Below are 19,031 nucleotides of genomic sequence, written 5' to 3' on the forward strand. Positions count from 1 at the left end.
AGGGCCAATGAAGTCATGTGATGCTCCAGAGCGAGCTAACTCATCAGCCAATTCATTTCCAGCGATGGAAGAATGACCAGGTACCCATAGAAGGTGAACAGCGTTTGCTGAATTCAGCTCCTCGATTTGAGTTCGACAAGCGATAACTATCTTCGACCTGGAGTTGGCCGAAGCAAGTGCTTTAATAGCAGCCTGGCTATCTGAATATTACTTTGCCCATTACGTGCTGCTGAAGTGCTGATTGCACTCCGCACATAAGAGCAAAGATTTCGGCCTGAAAAACGGTGCAGTGTCTGCCAAGTGAATAAGACTGATACAGCCTTAGCTCACGAGAATAAACACCAGCACTTGCTCGACCTTCGATAAGGGAGCCATCAGTGTAACATACGATGCCGTCTGAAATACTTCTTTCCAGATAACCAGATATCCACTCTTCCCGGGAAGGGAATTTCGTGGAAAATGTCCTATATGGAAAATTACAAGCAATTGTAAGATCACTTGGAGCAAGGACAATTTTGTCCCAATTCACTAAAAGTGGAAACAAGGCGATGTGTGTTGATGTGCGGTTCACAGGAGTTTCCTCTAGTAGACCGAGTACCCGTAACCGGTAAGTGCAAGAAAGGGCTTTTTGTTTGAGATGAATGTGTAGTGGGGCAACGTCAAAGAGAACTTCTAGCGCTGCCGTAGGAGTTGAAGAGAACGCTCCAGACATCGCCATTAAGCACATCCTTTGGAGATGGCCTAATATTGATTGAACCGTTCTCACTTCACCCTTTTGCCACCACACAAGACATCCATAAGCCAATATTGGCCGAACCACAGTTGTGTAAATCCATTTGATATACTTGGGTTTTAGACCCCAAGTTGTACCAAAAGTACGCCGGCATTACCCGAAGGCCATACAAGCTTTCTTTATTCTGAACTCAATGTGAGGTGTCCAGGAATGCTTGGAATCAAGAATGACTCCAACGTACTTTACCTGTTCAGTCACATCGATTTCAGAATCAAAGAGACGCAAAGGTCGAACGCCATTACGGTTTCGCCTTTCCGTGAAAAGAACAATAGATGTTTTACTCGGATTAACCGAAAGGCCATATTGGCGACACCAACCCTCAACTACCTGAAGGGCGTTTTGCATCAGGTCGAAAAGGGTGCTGATGCACATACCAACTAACAATGTTAGGTAGTCGTCGGCAAAACCATAAGTAGGAAAACCGCTATTATTGAGTTGCCTCAATAGCGTATCTGCTACGAGATTCCACAAAAGCGGTGATAAGACTCCCCCTTGGGGGCATCCACAAACACTCAATTTCCTAATCCCTGCTAGACGCAATGTCGAGAAGAGATATCGGTTTTTGAGCATTTGGTGAATCCAATTGGAAATCATTGGAGATATACCATGACTCCGTGCGGCTTCCAATATGGCATCGAAAGGCACGGTGTCAAAGGCACCCTCGATATCTAATAAAACACCCAAAGAAGATTGCTTTTGAGCGAATGCTTTCTCGGTATCGTAAACAACCTTGTGTAAAAGAGTCACAGTGGACTTACCAGATTGGTAGGCATGTTGGTTCACATGAAGAGGCACGTTGGCCAGATGAACATCACGAATGTGATGATCCACAATGCGTTCTAAGCATTTCAGAAGAAAAGAGGTCAAACTGATAGGTCTGAAACTCTTTGCTTCTTCATACGACGCACGGGCACGACCCACTTTCGGAATAAACTTTACAGTAATATCCCTCCAGAATTTGGGAATATACCCTGTAGCAAAACTGCAAACAAGTAGTATTTTCAAAACATGTTTGAAATAATCAAATCCCTTCTGAAGCAAAATAGGATAAATCCCATCTGCCCCAGGAGATTTGAAAGGAGCAAAGCTATTAAGAGCCCACTCAATCGATTCTATAGTTACAATACTCCGAGCCGAAGCTAAAGAATCATAACTACAAGAAAAGACATCAGAATCTTCCGAAGATGTAATATCCACACATCCAGGGAAGTGTGTGCTGAATAAGCATTCCAGAACTTCCTCATCAGAGGAAGACAGATCGCCATTTGGCAAACGAAGTTCGTTCACCCGGAAATCCTTAGATTTCGCAAGGATTTTGTTTAACCGACTGACTTCACTCAAACTGGAAACATTTGTACAAAGGTTTTTCCAGCCGGATCGTTCAGCAGACCGGAGAGCTTTCCTGTAGGCCTTGCGAGCCGACCTGAAAGCCTCCGAACCAGCCGAACGTCGTCTGTTCCAACTCTTTCTACATTGTTTCCTGAGTTTCGCCAGATCAGAGTTCCACCAAGGGGTTCCTCTTGTGATCTTCACACCGTAGAGGGCATGCTTCTTCAAAAGCTTCCATGATGAAGGTCGTTGTAGTATCAACGGCATCATCTAAATCACTTGGAGTGTCAATGGATGGTGAATATCCATGAAATTTGGCTGCAACAAAATCAGTATAAAGATCCCAGTTTGTTGACCGAGGATTCCTGAAACGCAATGTTTGCGAAGTAACATTTAAATGTTCAAAAAAGATGTAGCGATGGTCAGATAAAGATTCTTCATCTGACACATGCCAATTGGTCAGCTCGTGACTAATTCTGCTAGAGCAAAGCGTTATATCTAATACTTCCTCTCTAGCAGATACCTTGAAGGTTGGGCGGTTGCCTATGTTAAGTAATCCAAGATCTGTACTACTTAAGTATTCCATCAAACTGGAGCCTCTCAAGTTAATGTCTGAGCTGCCCCAGATGTTATGGTGAGCATTAGCATCACTGCCAACAATTAGCGGAAGGCCTTTTGAAGTGCAGTATGCGATGACTTGTTTGAAAGCATCCGTAGGGGATGGTTCATCATGCGGTAAATACACAGAACAATAGACGTATTTCCTGTTGAGGTTTCCAACAGATACATCAATTGTGATAGCACATACATCTCTGGTGGTTAGTTCAGAGATGAGTGTAGCAACTATTGCGTTGTTGACAAGCACACAGGCTCGAGGCATGACACGCGAGTTTGCCATTTCATGTTTACTGAAAGTGGCAAACACCGGGTTCACAAGGTTTCCTAGATAGAAATTTCCCTTACGAAAGTAAGGTTCTTGTACCAAGGCCACTTGGGCTGTACCATTTTGCATAAGTCTGCAAAGATTGATCGTTGCTGTTCTTTTATGCTGAAGATTGATCTGAGCTATCCTAACCGTAGCCACTACCCAAACTAGGTAAGATTGAACTCTTCGCAACAACAGCACAACAAAGAACAACAACAATAAAACCAAATCGGTATCGATTGGAAAACGCCAAAGGCGAGGATACACAGAATACACTGTGTAAATCGCATAATGCGAAACCATATAGGTGAAAATTTAAACTAATTAACAACATCTTGGTATTTTTTTCAAGAATTTACATATCTAGGATTATTACAAGGATTCCTCCCGGGTTTTGGGTGTTTTCCTCAGATTCATGGCAAAGCTCCCCCAGATATTTCTTCCAAAACTCTTACAGGGATTCTTTCCGTAATTATTTTAGGTGGTTCTTCCAGTGATTTGTTCCAGAATTCTTTCAAGGTTCCCCTCCGGCAAGGATGGGAACTCTCACTTGCAAAGAGTTACACTCACTTGCTGTTTTCTCAGCTCAGAAGCGTGCAATCAAGAAACGGTGTATGGACGACTTTTGCCTTGTGGTTTTGTCCAAAAGTTTGCCGAATAGAGTAGGGGTCGCACACGCATGCCAAAATCGTGAGGGAGCTACGAAGGCAACTCTCCACGAGGTGAATGTAAATTACACTCACCTCGTGGAGAGTCGCTTTCACCGCTCTGTCACGACTTTGGTATGCGTGTGCGACATCTACTCTATTCGGCAAACTTTTAGACAAAACCATAAGGCAAAAGTCGTCCATACATCGTTTCTTGATTGCACGCTTCTGAGCTGAGAAACAGCAAGTGAGTGTAACTCTTTGCAAGTGAGTGTTCCCATCCCTGCCCTCCGAAATTATTCCAGATATTCATTTAGGAATTAGAACAGCTATGGCAGATTATGCACGAATACGGATTCCCGGATAAACTGATACGGTTGATCAAGGCGACGATGGATCGAGTGATGTGCGTAGTTCGAGTATCAGGGACACTCTCGAGTCCCTTCGAATCTCGCAGAGGGTTACGGCAAGGTGATGGTCTTTCGTGCTTGCTGTTCAACATTGCTTTGGAGGGTGTAATAAGAAGAGCGGGGATAAACACGAGTGGGACGATTTTCACGAAGTCCGTTCAGCTGCTTGGTTTCGCCGATGATATTGATATTATTGCTCGTAAATTTGAGACGATGGCGGAAACGTACATCCGACTAAAGAGTGAAGCCAAGCGAATCGGATTAGTCATTAATGTATCGAAGACAAAGTACATGATGGCAAAGGGCTCCAGGGAGGAATCACCGCGCCCACCACCCCGAATTCATATCGACGGTGATGAAATCGAGGCCAATGATGCAAATTATCACCTCACTAGTGCTCATCACAACTCATCAACTGTATATTTATCGCGTGCGATTGAACTGTGCACTGATCAGCGATGACCAGCAGCAAAGAGGTGGCAAAACGAACATGATGTAAATCACAAACGATTTTGCACACATCTGACTGTGCCGCCACACGCTCGCCCGAACAACCGAACCATACCGAATAGGTTGGTTTGCGAAACTACGGCACGAACGCTCGACACGCACACAGAAGCAACATTCGCATGTACCGATACCATACTAATAAAGCTTCCAGCTAACGATGCTTCGCGATAAGCTGTCGAAAAGCATCGAAAGCGATGAAAAGAGATGCTTGGCTAGAACGCAACGGCTCAACGGCGAAAAGGAAGAGTCAACTATGCTGATCAGTGTTGAGTCCGGTCGTGTGCTACTCGTATGGGAGGTTGATTGAATAAAGCGAGGATGGGTGAAAACGTATTCGTTGTCGAAAGCAAATCGCATCATTTCGCGAATGTTTTCATCAAATAGCAAGCTTGATCGAGGCGGTTGAAGAATTCGTGTACTTGGGCTCACTGGTGACCGCCGACAACGACACCAGCAGAGAAATTCAAAGGCGCATTGTGGCAGGAAATCGTGCTTACTTTGGACTCCGCAGAACTCTACCATCGAACAAAGCTCGCCGTAACACGAAGTTAACCATCTACAAAACGCTGATTAGACCGGTCGTCCTCTATGGGCACGAAACATGGACCCTACGTGCAGAGGACCGGCGGAGTTTTCGAACGGAAGGTGTTGCGTACCATCTACGGCGGAGTGCAGATGGAAGACGGGACTTGGAGAAGGCGAATGAACCACGAGCTGCATCAGCTGCTAAGAGAACCAACCATCGTCCATACCGCGAAAATCGGGAGGCTACGGTGGGCGGGTCACGTCATCAGGATGTCGGATAGCAACCCGACTAAAATGGTTCTCGAGAGTCATCCGACCGGTACAAGAAGACGTGGAGCGCAGCGAGCTAGGTGGGTCGACCAAGTGGAGGACGATCTGCGGACCCTACGCAGAGTGCGGAACTGGAGACAAACAGCCATGGACCGAGTGGAATGGAGGCGGCTAATATGTACAGCAGAGGCCACCCCGGCCTTAGCCTGACCGGTAAGGTAAGTCATTTAGGAATTCTTCCAAAGATTTCTTCAAAATGTTCTCAGGATTCTTCCAAAGATTTACCCCGGAACTTTAACTAAGATTCTTCCCGGATTTCTTACAAAGATTCTTCTTGGAATTCTTCTACGGACATCTTCCGGAATTCAAAGAACACACGTTTCGGGCATTTTTTTTTTTCAGAAATCTCTCTTTTTATTTTATTGACTCGGCTTCCACGTGGTTCCACTTGAAAATTTCTCACTGATACTCCCCGAAATTATTCCAGGGAATTCTCCCCAGGATTGCTCCTGGGACGCTTTCAGGAAGGAATTATTCCAAAATTTTCTCCAACCTTTCCTTCTGGTACTTTTTCAACAATTTCCTTCCCTCTTCCACGTATTCTTTCCAGAACTTCTTCATATATTCCTCCCGGAAATTCTTCAGGTAGTTCCTGACGGTTTTTTTCATGGAATTCCCGGATTTTTTTTCAGAATTTCTCAGAGATTCATCCCAGAACTGAACCAGGAATTGTTCCAGGAAAGTCATTCCGGAATTCTTCCACGGAGTCTTGCAAGAATACCTCTCGGATCTATTTCAGAAATTTCCCTCTAAATTTTTTCAAAGATTTTATTCGGAGTTCTTCCAAGGTTTTCTCGCACAAGGATTCTTTCTATATTTTTTCTAGGAAACCCTTTTGAAATTTTAACAGAGATTCATTTCCCAAACTCTACCACAGATTATTACCGGAATCCTTCCAAGGATCTTCCTCGAAGCTCTTCTAGAATTTAATTCCGACCCCCTCATTCTAAAGAATCTTCCCGGATTTATTTTCTTTCACGGATTCTTCCCGGAATCGCTTACAGATTTTTCCCTAATATCTTAGAGACTCCTTCTGGAAATAACACCAAGGATTCTTTCTGAAATTCTCCCAGAGAATGCCTCCGGAATGCTTCCAGATATTCTTTTCAAAATATTTAAAGAATTTTCATTGGAATTCCTTCCGGAGAAACCTTCTTCTGATTTATCCAGGAAGTTTTTCAAAGATTTTACCCGGTATTCTTGTAGAGATTTCTTCTAGAGTTTTTCCAATAATTGCTCTTGGATTTTTTTTTCCAAGATCTCCAGAGATATCTTTCGGAATTCTTCCAGGGATTTCTTCCGAAATGCTTCCAAGAATTTCTCCCGGAGTTATTGTAAAGATTAAACCTTAAATTATCTTGGAATTTATCATTTTACTGAATTCTCCCATTGAATGTTCATTTAACAATCTCAAAGATTCGACCGGGAATCATTCCAGAGATTTTAATAGGGCTTCCACCTGGAGTTCTTCGAAAGTTCTTCCAGAGATTTCTACCAGAACTTTTCCAAGACGTCATCTCGGAGTTCTTTGAAGGATATTTTACGGCTATCACATGACAATTTTTCAAGAAATCCTTACTCGGAAAATGTTCAAGGATTGTTCTCGGATTTTTTCTAAGGACTTCTTCCGGAATTCTTTAGGATTTTTTCCCGAAATTCTTGAATTTCCTGTCGGGCAATATATTCCAAGGAATTCTTTACTGTATTTTTCCAGAGTTTTCTCACTGATTTTTCCCGGAATTCTTCCACGAGTTCCTCTCGCCATACTCTTTGCATTTTTTATAAACATTTCTTGTAATTAGCCCAGTAAGCCCTTTCAGGTATTTCTTCCCGAATTCTTCGGGTACTTCTTCCGGATTTTGTTCACAATTATATTGAAAAACGCTTCCCGATTTTTTAGGAATTCTCCCAGATTTACACATAGAAATGATTCATTGGGAATTCTTTCGAGAAATTCTGCCAGAATTCATCTAGAGATGCTTCTCGAAATTTCCATAGAGACTTCAACCGGAATTTCAAAAAATCTTGCTTTTATTTTCCTCGCTTTTTTTCAGGGTATGAGGGAAAAACCCTCAGTATCAGTGTCATAAGTAATCTCACGCTCTCAAATTCATCCTATTCGAAAACAAGCGATCACGGCACCGATTGATTCCGTTCTGTTTATTTTCATGCGTGCTCACTCTTAATACAAAAATAAGAAACAAACCAAACAGCGCTTCAATCCTTTGTTTTTCGAAGAATGAAATTGGGAGTCATATGCTTAGTAAAGGAACCAATACGCCATATCTGGATTTTTTTCCTTGAACTCTTCCAGAGATCCTTCCCCCTATTCTAAACATTCTTCTTAAAATTGTTCAACATTTTTTCCAGGATTTATCTAAGAGTCCTCTTTAGCATTCTTTCAAAGATTAATACCAGCATTCTGCAAAAAATTCTTAAGAAATATTTCAAGGAAATGTTTAGAAAATATTAGAAGAAATGCTTCCGAAATTTTTCCAAGCAGTGTTGTGAAAAATCACGGAAATGTCAAGGAAAAAATGTTTTGACATTTCCCAGTTCTATCATTTCCAGTGCAAATTTTCTGCTCGTAAACATAAATGTTTGTTGGTAATGCTAGTTAGAAATATTAAAATAACGATATCGTCGATACATATTTTTTTCTACTGGCACTGCGCAAATAACGAAATGACAATTTTGTGACATTTTCAACCCTGCTTTAAGGGCTATCTTTGGAAATCTTCCAAGTATTTCTCCCTGCATTCTTCCAGGATATTTCTCTCCAATTTATTTCATTTTTTTTGCAGAAAGTCATACATTTCTACATATAACTTTTTTAGGCATTGATCCCGGAATTCTTTTTGAAGATTCCTCCAGAATTTGTTTGGAAACTTGCCCTGGAATTATAACAGTAATGCCAATGCTTTTGGAATTCCTCAAAAAAAAATCTTTACGACATTTTTCCAAAGATTTTTTTCCTAAATTCTCCCAGGTCATGGTCATTTTCCGGAATTATTTAAATTTAAAGAACTTCTCCTAGAACTTTTTCAAGGAATAATCTCTTCCTTTTCCAGGATTTTCTCCTAAAGTTTTTTTTTCAGTAGCATTGTTCCAGAGATTACTCTCGAGGGTCTTCCATTAATTTCAACCCAAATTCCCCAAGCGCTGCTTCCGGGGTTCTTTCCAGAAGTTCTTTCAGAATTCTTCCAGTATTTTTCTCGCGATCAACCCCAGGACTCTTCCAAGCACTCTTTGAGGCTTTCCATTCTGAATTCTTAACCCTCTAATACCCAAATTTTTGATTTTGATCTAAATATCATTTTTCGTCATCTAAAATCGATTTAAACATGTTTTGGAAGATGATTCTTTTTAATTCTCGATTTCGTGAATTTCAGTTTTTGATTTTTCTAATTTTTATTTTTGAACATCCCCAGTGGGGATTCCCCACACTTTTATATTTTTCCTGGAAGCCAATTTGGGGAACGGATTTTTTGAGATGAAAACATTTTGAGATTTAATGATTATTATTATTATTTTAAATTTATTTCACAGAAAATTTTATTTTCCGTGTAATTTTAAGGAAAATAATTTTAGAGTGTATTAGATTTCCTTATCATATTAAACAAGGATAGAATGATTTGGGAAAAATTTAAAATATGTTAATTGTAGCGATTCAATACAAAATAAACAATGACTTCTAAAAGGTGACTAAGATATCAATTTTTCAATGATTTTTAAAAAATGTAAATACGCTTTAAAATACACCAAAAACCATTTTGAGATATACAGAACAGTCCTAAATATCAGCCAAAAATATAAAAAAAATGATTTTCCACGAAACAAAAATTACAAAAATGCTCAAATTATACCCCGTCTAAAGGCGGGATTGGGTATTAGAGGGTTAAAGCGGTTGATCTTGAAATTTTTCTTGGGTTTCGTTTCGGAACTATCCTAAGGACTTTTTCCGGGATTATTTCAGGGATTGTTCCCGGAATCCTTGAATGAATTCCTCTCAGCCTTTTCTTGGCATTTTTTTAAAGCTTGCTCTCGGAAATCTTCCAAGTATCCCTCCAGGAATTCTCCCGGTTATCGTTCCAGATGTTCCTTCCGACAATCTTCATTCACCCGGAATCCATTCAGGCATTTGTCTCGAACGTTTTTCAGGGATTCTTCGTGAAAAACTTAGCAGGATTCTTCCGGTGTTCATCCAGACATTTCTTCCCAAAAACTCCGGATTTCTTCATAACTTACTCCAAGGAAACCTTCAAGAATCTCCAGGTATTCCTTCCGGACTTTTCGAAGATTTTTTTCCTGAATTCTTATAGAAATTTCTACTTAAAAAAAACTCCAGAATTCTTTAACAAAATCAAGAATACCTTCCGGAATTCTTCTAGGAAATCCTTATTGGCTTTATTCCGAAGATTCAAACCAGGTACACACTTAGAAAAAATCACCGACTTCGGTAATATTTTACCGAAATCTCAACCGTTAAGTTTTTTACCGGAAAAGTTCGGTGAAGTTCACCGAACTTCGTTAAAATTTGACAGATAAACGATAACATTTCACCGAAATTTGGTATTTTTACAGGATTTCGGTAAAAAACCATTACCGAACGCTCAGCTGTTGAGATTTCGGTAAAAATTACCGAACGCGACTAGCTGTGTATATCTCCAAGTATTCCTTCCGGGCTTATTAAAGGATTTTCTCCCAGAATTTCTAGATATTCCTTCGGGAAATTCCTGAGGTTTTTTTGCGAATTCTCCCAAGGATTCCTCATGGAATTCTCCTAGGGATTCTTTTTGGAAATCTCCATTTAATTCCTCCCGATATTTTTCCACAAATTTCCTTCGGGTTTCATTCTAGAGAATCTATCCTGTACTTTTTCAATAATTTCTCAAGGTTCTTTTTTCGGGAATTCCTTCCGGGGTTCTTTATGCAACTATATTCGGGAATTTTCCAAGCATTTCGCCCGGAAAATTTCTATTTATTATCTGCCTTTTCTAGAATTTTCTTAGTGATTTTTCCAAGGATTTTACTTAGAAATCCCGAATTATCTCAAAGAATTCTCACGGAAATTTTAAAGATTCCTCCCGGAACACTTATACTAATTCCTTCCGGAATTCTTTCAAGGATTTCAGAAAATCTTTCTGAGATTTCTTTTGGAAGACTTCTAGATATCCGTCCCGGAATAGTACAGACATTCCTCCCAGAATTCAGTCATAAATAATTTTAAGAACTTTGACAAGCAACTCTTCTTGGAGTCCTCCTACAATTCTTCCTATGATTTCTCTCGGAATCCTCATAGAAATTCTCCCAGGAATCCTTCCGGTATTTTTGCTTGGATCAATACTGGAATTCTTCCAAAGATTCCTTCCGTAAACTTTCGATGCGATTCCTTGCAAAATTTTCAATAGGATATCTGTTGGATATGTCCCAAGAACTTGTTGAGGTTTTTTTTTCTAGGTATTGTTCCCGGAATCCTGAGAAGGAGTTCTCTTAGTATTTATCGTGATTTTTTTTAGGTTTCTTTTTGAAAATCTTCCAAATATCCCTCAGGGAATTCTTCTAGGAGATGTGCATTAGATTCCTTTTGGGATTTTCCAGGGACATTTACCGGTATTTTTCCAGCAATTTTCTCCCCTAAACTCTGGAGTTCTCCCAGATACTTGTCCAGGAATTCTTTAAGGGATTCCCTGCAGAATTCTGTTAAGAATGCCTTTCATAATTCTGCTATGGATTCCTTCCGGATTTTGGGCACTAGAAAAAAAAACTGAGATTTTTAACGATGTCAGGAGACATAATATGGATTTTTGAATTAGTTGAGGATTCGAAGAGCAAGGTGGCGTTGCCAGGAATAATTCCTTCAAGGATTTCTTCAATGATTCTTCCAGTAATATTCTGCGAGGATTTCAGTAAAAGGATCCTCACCCAGAAATTCCTCCAGAGATTCCTTGCAGAATTCTTCAATTTCCAATAAGATTTGATAAGAGATTGTTTAAGGAATTTTTTCAGAAGTTCCCCTTGGTTTTCTTTCAAAGAATCCACAAGAACTTGCTGAAGCGAATTCTTCAAAAAATAATTCCAAAAATGTCTCCTGGAATTCTTCAAAAGATTTATCCAGAAATTCTTATGGAGATTCCTCCAACAATTCCACAGTGTACTTAGTTGAGACACCTCCGTATTGTTTCCATGTATTCCCAGCTGGTATTAAACCTGACTAAGTTGCTGACGTTTGGTTTTCGCCTGCTTTTCCTCTCATCAGTCCAGTTTCGTGTTCGAAAGGAATCACTCAAGATACTTCTTGACCGATTCCTGGCAGAAAATTCCTTCTGATCTGCCATCTCAGCTCTATCGCTGAAAAAGAAAACACGCAGTTGTTTGCCGCAGGCCGCGATCGTCGTAATCGGTTCGGAATAAATAAATACTTTCCAGTTATGAATTCCCGTTTATCTGGGACTCCTGGAGGATTGCCTGAAGGAATTTTTGGAAGAATCCCTGAAGAAGCTCCTTGATGATTCTCTGTAGGAGCTCCTGGAGGATTTCCAGAGGGCACTCCTGGATGATACCCAGAAGGAACACGTAGAGGATTATTTAAAGAAACTCCTGGAAGATACCCTGAAGGAATTCCTGGAGGATTCCTTGAGGAAACTCCTGAAGGATTTCCTGTAAGAACTCCTGGAGTATTCCTTCAAGGACCTCCTAAAGCTTCTGGAGAATTCCCTGAAGGAACTCCTAGAGAATTCCCTGAAGGAACTTCTAGAAGATTCCCTGATGGAACTCCTGGAGGATTACCTGATGGAACTTCTGGAGTAATCCCTGAAGAAAATCCTGGAGCATTCTCTAAAGATACACCTGAAATATACCCTGAAGGAACTCCTAGAGGATTCTTTGAAAGAACTCCTGGAAGATAGCCTGAAGGACCTCCTGTAGGTTTCCCTAAAGCAACTCCTGGAGGATTCCCTTAAAGAACTTCGGGAAGATTCTCAAGAAGAACTCCTGGAGGATTCGTTGAAGGACCTCCTAAAGGATTTCTTGATGTAACTTCTGGAGGATTCCATGAAAGAATTCCTGGAGAATTCGCTAAAGGAACTCATAGAAGATTCCCTGAAGGAACTTATTGGGGGATTCTTTGACAGGACTCCTGGAGAATACCCTGAAAAAAAATCGCGGAGGAATCATGGAGGATTTTTTGAACATGCACAGTTCGAAAAAAACCTGTAAAATTATGACGGATCGAATGTAACAAAAAAACCCCGTCATATATAATGGAAATTTTTGTGCGGTCTTAAATTTACAGGGCAGATATCTGTTAGAAACAATAAAGAAAAATTGAGGTCCGAGCGAGAATTGAACTCAGATCCTTGGGGTGTGAGCAGCACGCCTGAGCTCTCTCGGCTATCTTAGCTTGCTGAATAGTAGACAGTCAAAGTGAAACTGCTTCTACCATAATGCACACATTCCCGACATGCTCCGGCTGCTGTAGAGAGTACTGAGAGAGACAACGGGGAAACCGCCACAGCTGCGAGCAGCCGTTCGTTTAATTGATGACGGAGAGTGGCTGGCATGATTTATAGCAGATGCATGTAAATTTAAAGCGAATATGCTTTAAAATCTGTAAACAAGCCGGCTGACCAGCAGCGGGCTGCTCGGCTGACGTTAAATGTTGGTGATTTACATTTTTCTGCCGCAAATTTCAGTTGATCTTCAATTTACGTGCTGTTTAAATTTCATATTTTTTTGCTGTGTGCATGTATTTTTGAAGGAATTCCTGAAAGATCTCTGAAGGAGCTCATAAAGGAATCCGTAAAGAAATTCCAATAAAGTTTACTATATTAACTGATAGAATAACTCAGTGTTTGGACGAAAAAGTGATCAGTGAACCACTCGGCAGTTTTTCTTCCCTTCTGTTGGTTCTGTTTCAATTACCAAGCGGTGTATGTTCTCTCGTCGAGTCGCATGGTTCACGAAGGAACACAAAGAAGATACTCCGATATAAACAAGCTGCGGCGATGAGCGGGCATCGCCAAGTGTAACACTTACCGATGATCTCTCATTATTGGCTTGGGACAACCGTGAATAATCGTTGTTTTTATCAGTATTTAATGCGTTTTCGGTTTACAAATGTGAACTACTATTTAATTTAACTGTATTCATGACGTTGCAGGTATTGTGTAGTCACATTAAAAAAGTATTATGACTGTAAAATATTCTTACCGAATGCATCGCTTTCATTAGCGTCATCAAGCATCTTCTCTCTTGATTGCGCTCGCGTATCGAACCGGATAAGAGAATGAACAGCATTTCGAGGAGCGTTCCCGAGCAGGGATGAGAAATGTACTGGAAAAAACAGTTACCGACTGTACATTTGACATTTTTCCACACGAACATCACAGACCCAGCCAAACTCAAACTGTTCGAAAAATAAATGTCATAACATTTTTTTTCCTGCAGCCTTCTTCCTCGAAACGGTTTTCAAGCGCGAGAGCGCCAGTACTCGAGCACAACGCCGACAAAAATTTCTGTCTCTCCCATTTTCGCATTTTTCTGCGTTTCAAGCCGCTTCTAGACAAACTTCTTAACATGCATCACAAAGCTAGGAGTATGCTCTAGCTATTTGTGCAAATAGATTTAAATTATTTATTAAAACAAGTGAGTTATTAGCAGTTGAAAATATTTGACATTTTTCGCAATCACCCGCCTCAGCATGACTGCTCATAAACATTTTCGTGGGGAAGCGAAAACCATCAAGCGTCTGCTTGACTGCCGTCGGCGCGGCGTCTGATGGTATTGGTGCTGCCGTTGTTTTGTTTTTATTTCACTGCCAGTATCGTTGAACGGTAAACAGAAAAAAAGTCTCATTCTCATGCCTGATCCCTAAGGACAGTTTCAGTATAATCCCTGGAGGGACTTCTGATAAAACTCCTGGCCTATTCCCTGAAGAAACTTTTAGAGGAATCTCTGCAGGGGAGCCTAGAAGAATCCCATAAAAATTTAAGAAGAATAACTTACTTATATTTTGGAGGAATATCTCGGGAGAAACTTTTTTGGAAACCCCTAAAGAAACTTTGGAGATACCCCTGAAGGGAACTTCTGTAGGAATCCCTGCACGGTAAAAAATCTGCACGCTCGATGTAAGGGAAAATTCCATTAACTATTCAACATCCCAATCAACATGATCAGCAATGTTTTTCCTTTGAAATCACAATGCTGTCAGTGTTGATTTCAGAATCAAAACAAACCCACCGGAGAAATTAACTGAAAATCACTTCGATTTGCACTACTGTATAAAGCAGTACGATCCAAAGTGAAAAGCTATTGGTTTGATAATGACTGTTTTGGACATGAAAGTAAATATAGATGACAGGTGGTAGAAAGTGTTTCGCTTCGATACGCACCTCTCTAACAGATGTGAAGTAGTGTAGTGTGAAAACAGATGATCGTGAATCTCAAGATCCTGGTATCGAATCTTGGGTGTGATGAACACTTTTTTTTTTAATTCTAGTTTTGAAATCAAAACATTGTCAACTACGAATTGAAGTGAATTTCCATTTAAATTGAAGAGGCATTGAATGTTCATTTTCGAATGATATTTGATTGATAACAAACTGATTAGACAGTAGTGCGAATTCAAGTGCCAATCAGTTTACATCAGAGTGTACATTTTTTACCGTGTGTAGATACTCGAGGTGTTATCTATGAGCCTCTGCACGAATCTGGCGTACTGCTCACTCTCACAGAAAATTTGAAAACAGCGCGCACAGTAAAAGTCAAGTTTGACTTTTACTGTGCGCGCTGTTTTCAAATGTTCTGTGGGAGTGAGCAAGACAGGGCAAATTCGTGCAGAGGCTCATTGCCCGTTGCAGGAATTTATAGATTCGCACGTTTAAAATTGATTGGCCTGTTTTTACAATACAAAACTATCGGTTCGACTATAGCCAAAGGTCAAACAATAATACAGCGTCCAGTATTCACCTGTACGCTCCTCCTCTCCTCTCCTCTTCTTAGCGTAACGTCCTCATTGGGACAAAGCCTGCTTCTCAGCTTAGTGTTCTATGAGCACTTCCATAATTATTAACTGAGAGCTTCCTCTGCCAATGACCATTTTGCATGTGTATATCGTGTGGCAGGCACGAAGATACTCTATGCCCAAGGAAGTCAAGGAAATTTCCTTTACGAAAAGATCCTGGACCGACCGGGAATCGAACCCGTCACCCTCAGCATGGTCATGCTGAATACCCGTGCGTTTACCGCCTCGGCTATATGGGCCCTACCTGTACGCGGTCTGTTCTTATATTTGTGTTTCTTCGCGAGTGACATCAATATTCAAATCCCAAAGGGTTTTGAAGAATAATTCTCTAATTATTCTCCATATATTCCCAAAACAATATTAAGAGTATGTATATATAAAAGCTGTATTTACAACTCTGAAAACAACAACGTACAAAGCATAGTCAACCCTACAGCTCCGAAAGGGTTTTGCAAACCACCACCACTTTGCCTGACTCATGAGTAACACGTGTCTGGTCGATAGCGTATACAATCGTGGAAACAACTGCTCCGTTTGCCTGTATTCGTTTCTATTACCATGCACCGCACATGCTTATTCCAGTTCGACATGTTGCTGGTGGCGATACTGCCACCGTCTACATCGATGGGAGGGAGCACCAAACTGTCACAACACAGGCTGGCTATCCGCCTGAAAATCGTGACATCGCGGACTGGACCAAAACAAATAACGATAGCCAACTGCGATGTGTATGCCATGCTCGCAAGCATGTACTGCAGAATGGTATGTGTACTTCGTATGTCTACCTCCACCTGGAGCTGGAACTGACTGGTAACCCCATGAAGGTCTATGAAGGTTAGAGACGTCATCCAGTGGAGAAGGAAAAAATATAGACAAACATTACTGCATAATGGAAAAATTCTACCCCGTCTCGGGAAGGGCACTTTCATCCGCTATAGCTAGAGCTTCCCCATCAAGGCCTTTCCGGTTGTGTCATAAATCTATTTTCCCCGGAAGAAAATGAATTTTCTTACCTCCTGGCAGTAGGCAACCATGCCGCACAGGTTCAACACTTCCTCCAAGGTCAGCGCTTTCATTTTGTCCCAACGGCGACGGAAGAATCGGTTATCACTCCTTATCACTGCGATTATGCACTGCCGCTCACTTCTATTGGGGCTTTTCGTGCCTTATCTTCTTCTTTCACACCTATTCGGAAATCACTCGCGTGCCACCGCCCGAAACACAATGGATCGATTATAATTCAATCAATTTTTCTTTCGGAACCACCGTCAACCACACTTCCCTTCCAACGCAATCAGACAGATCTGGCTTTCGGGATATTTGCGTAATCTTTCACGCTGCGATCTAAGCACTACACTGTGGATGGATGATGGACGACCGACCGACGACAAGGTTTCCTTTCCTTGCTCAAAAAGAATGACTATTTTCGACCCAGGGCACGAGTCAGATATACCTGATGTCGTCGCGGAGTTTAGCAGACGTTTCTGACGATATTCCGAACTTCACTCCTCTCTCACATACGGCCTGATGCAGAGATATATCTACGCACAACGAAACTATTATGGTTATGGATGTTAACTCGCGTGATGTTACACCATTCGCGTGCACAATGTAGGAAAGCTGAGATTGTTCTGATGTCCGCGTTCTGTCAAACGGAAAGAAGGAACTACTTTCTGCTGGAACGAAATAAACTATCGAAGAAACATGAAGACGGTGCGAGCACTACCACATATAAAAATTGCATTCGATACTACTGGAGCCGCCACATGCAAATCGACGTAAGCACACAGTGAGTATCCGCATAGTGCGATTAGGGTGAATCGGTTTGATACGCGCTGTTACGACCCCTCGGTCGACAAGGCTCACCAGAACAATCTTTTTTGAGCGTTACCTAACGATGATAATCTGCAACGCGCTTCGAACGAGAACGGATGACAGAATGCGAACGTCAAACGTGCATGGAGATTTGGTGAGATGGCAAAAACCCGAAAAGTTGAACTAAATAGTGTACATGCTGTTATGCTAATGTTATAAATTCTAAATTTTTGCTTATAATTACACTTAACCCATATCCGCCCAGCGTCCTATTTTTAGGACAGATGCCCCGAACGCCCAGCGTCCTATAAATAGGACAGTCTTTTTGATGTGAATATCTTTAGAATTATGCAAAATTTTAGAATACTTTCTTCAGGGAAGATGGTATCCACACCCATACCATGCTCATAGTGGACAATATAGTTTGTGACTGGTTCACTAGGTGGCGTAAACGATGCTGCAAAGATTACATATTGTCACGATCTATGAGCTTCATTTCCAATGAGAAAAAAAACATGTTTCCCTAGAATCTTGACAATGGTTAATTATTTATAGTTCATTTCTTCGGCAGAGTTGTTTAATCAATACATACAACAGTCAATGTATGTTAGATTGTAAGTTTATATGCTTGTATGTTTATATGTTTGAATGTTTGTATGTTTGTCTATTTGTATGTTGATATGTATGTATATATGTATGCATGAATGTTCCGGCATAACTCTGAAATGCGTCAAGAAATTTCAATCAAATTTGGCATACACATTCCTTAGTATGTGGAGGTGGTAGTAGGGGTATTAGAATTCAAGATGGCGGCTTAGGTTCCAAGATGGCGGTTAAAACTCCAGAATATATGTTTTTAAAGGCAATGCTGCAGCCAACTAACAATTGCAAGTCACAAACAAGCAAGCTTGCTGAATTGTTGCTTAATAATGGTAATGATAACTGAACTAAAATTATGCTCTACACATTACTGTTTAAATGATTTTTCAATTGAGAAATGTTCGACTTTCCTCATCGGTATCAACTATGGTAATTTGAATCACTTTTCAAACGTTTAACAAGAAATTTATTCGGCATGCATTGATTCCCTAACAAAGGAGTTTAACAAAACATTTGTCTGCATCTTATTAAGCTGATGTACCGATAAGCATATGCTCCTGAACAATGTGCTTTTCACTTGTCAAATAAACGCCTTCAGCCCGTCATAGTTTGACTAGGAACTTTGTTCGGATTATGGGATAAATCATGGCTAAAACTGTTTAGACAACCAAGTTATTAAAGAACTAATATTTTAAACGAATTAAATAAAATAAAACAGAATTGAATTATGTAGTTTAACATTGGGTGCCAAAAGACGTAATCAACGTAAAAAATGAGGCATGTAACAAAATATCTTGTACCTTGATTATTATATTTTTTATCTTCCGCAGCAGTTCGATTGTAGGAGACACTTGGATCGATGCATTTGGCATTGCAGTGCTGTCGTGTTTACTGAATATTGTTCCCGCAGTCACCTAGATAACCAAACAGCATTCAGAAATCGACACATTTCAAGTATCCCTAAACATCCATATGCACTATTTATTGAACATAACATCAAGATTCCATGACAAAAGCATAAATAAAAAAAATTGCTTAACGGATCTTCGACTGAGCATGAGAAGATAACCTGAACAGATGCTCTGAATGCACCATGTCCAAGACCATACCGCACCACATATTG

The 19,031-nt window shown here is 40.6% G+C and overlaps 2 protein-coding genes across 3 annotated transcripts in view; both read right to left on the minus strand.

The window, feature by feature from the left end:
• LOC134285124 (uncharacterized) overlaps positions 1 to 15,184 on the minus strand; it is a 225,755-nt gene extending 210,571 nt beyond the window's left edge. The window contains exon 1 of the mRNA XM_062845211.1: positions 2,118 to 15,184. Coding sequence (XP_062701195.1) covers positions 2,289 to 3,350 — 1,062 coding nt within the window. The 5' untranslated portion in view covers positions 3,351 to 15,184 and the 3' untranslated portion in view covers positions 2,118 to 2,288. The remainder of the gene's footprint in view (positions 1 to 2,117) is intronic.
• Positions 1 to 17,191, minus strand: part of LOC115256091 (calcium-binding mitochondrial carrier protein Aralar1) — an 88,387-nt gene extending 71,196 nt beyond the window's left edge. The window contains exon 1 of one of the 2 annotated variants that reach the window (XM_029854346.2): positions 16,507 to 17,191. In XM_029854346.2, the coding sequence (XP_029710206.1) occupies positions 16,507 to 16,569 (63 nt within the window). In that variant the 5' untranslated portion in view covers positions 16,570 to 17,191. The remainder of the gene's footprint in view (positions 1 to 16,506) is intronic. The other variant, XM_029854347.2, reaches the window with a different exon arrangement.
• Positions 17,192 to 19,031: the final 1,840 nt, after the last annotated feature.

This window comes from Aedes albopictus, chromosome 1, assembly GCF_035046485.1.
Source record: "Aedes albopictus strain Foshan chromosome 1, AalbF5, whole genome shotgun sequence".
NCBI classification, from domain to species: domain Eukaryota; kingdom Metazoa; phylum Arthropoda; class Insecta; order Diptera; family Culicidae; genus Aedes; species Aedes albopictus.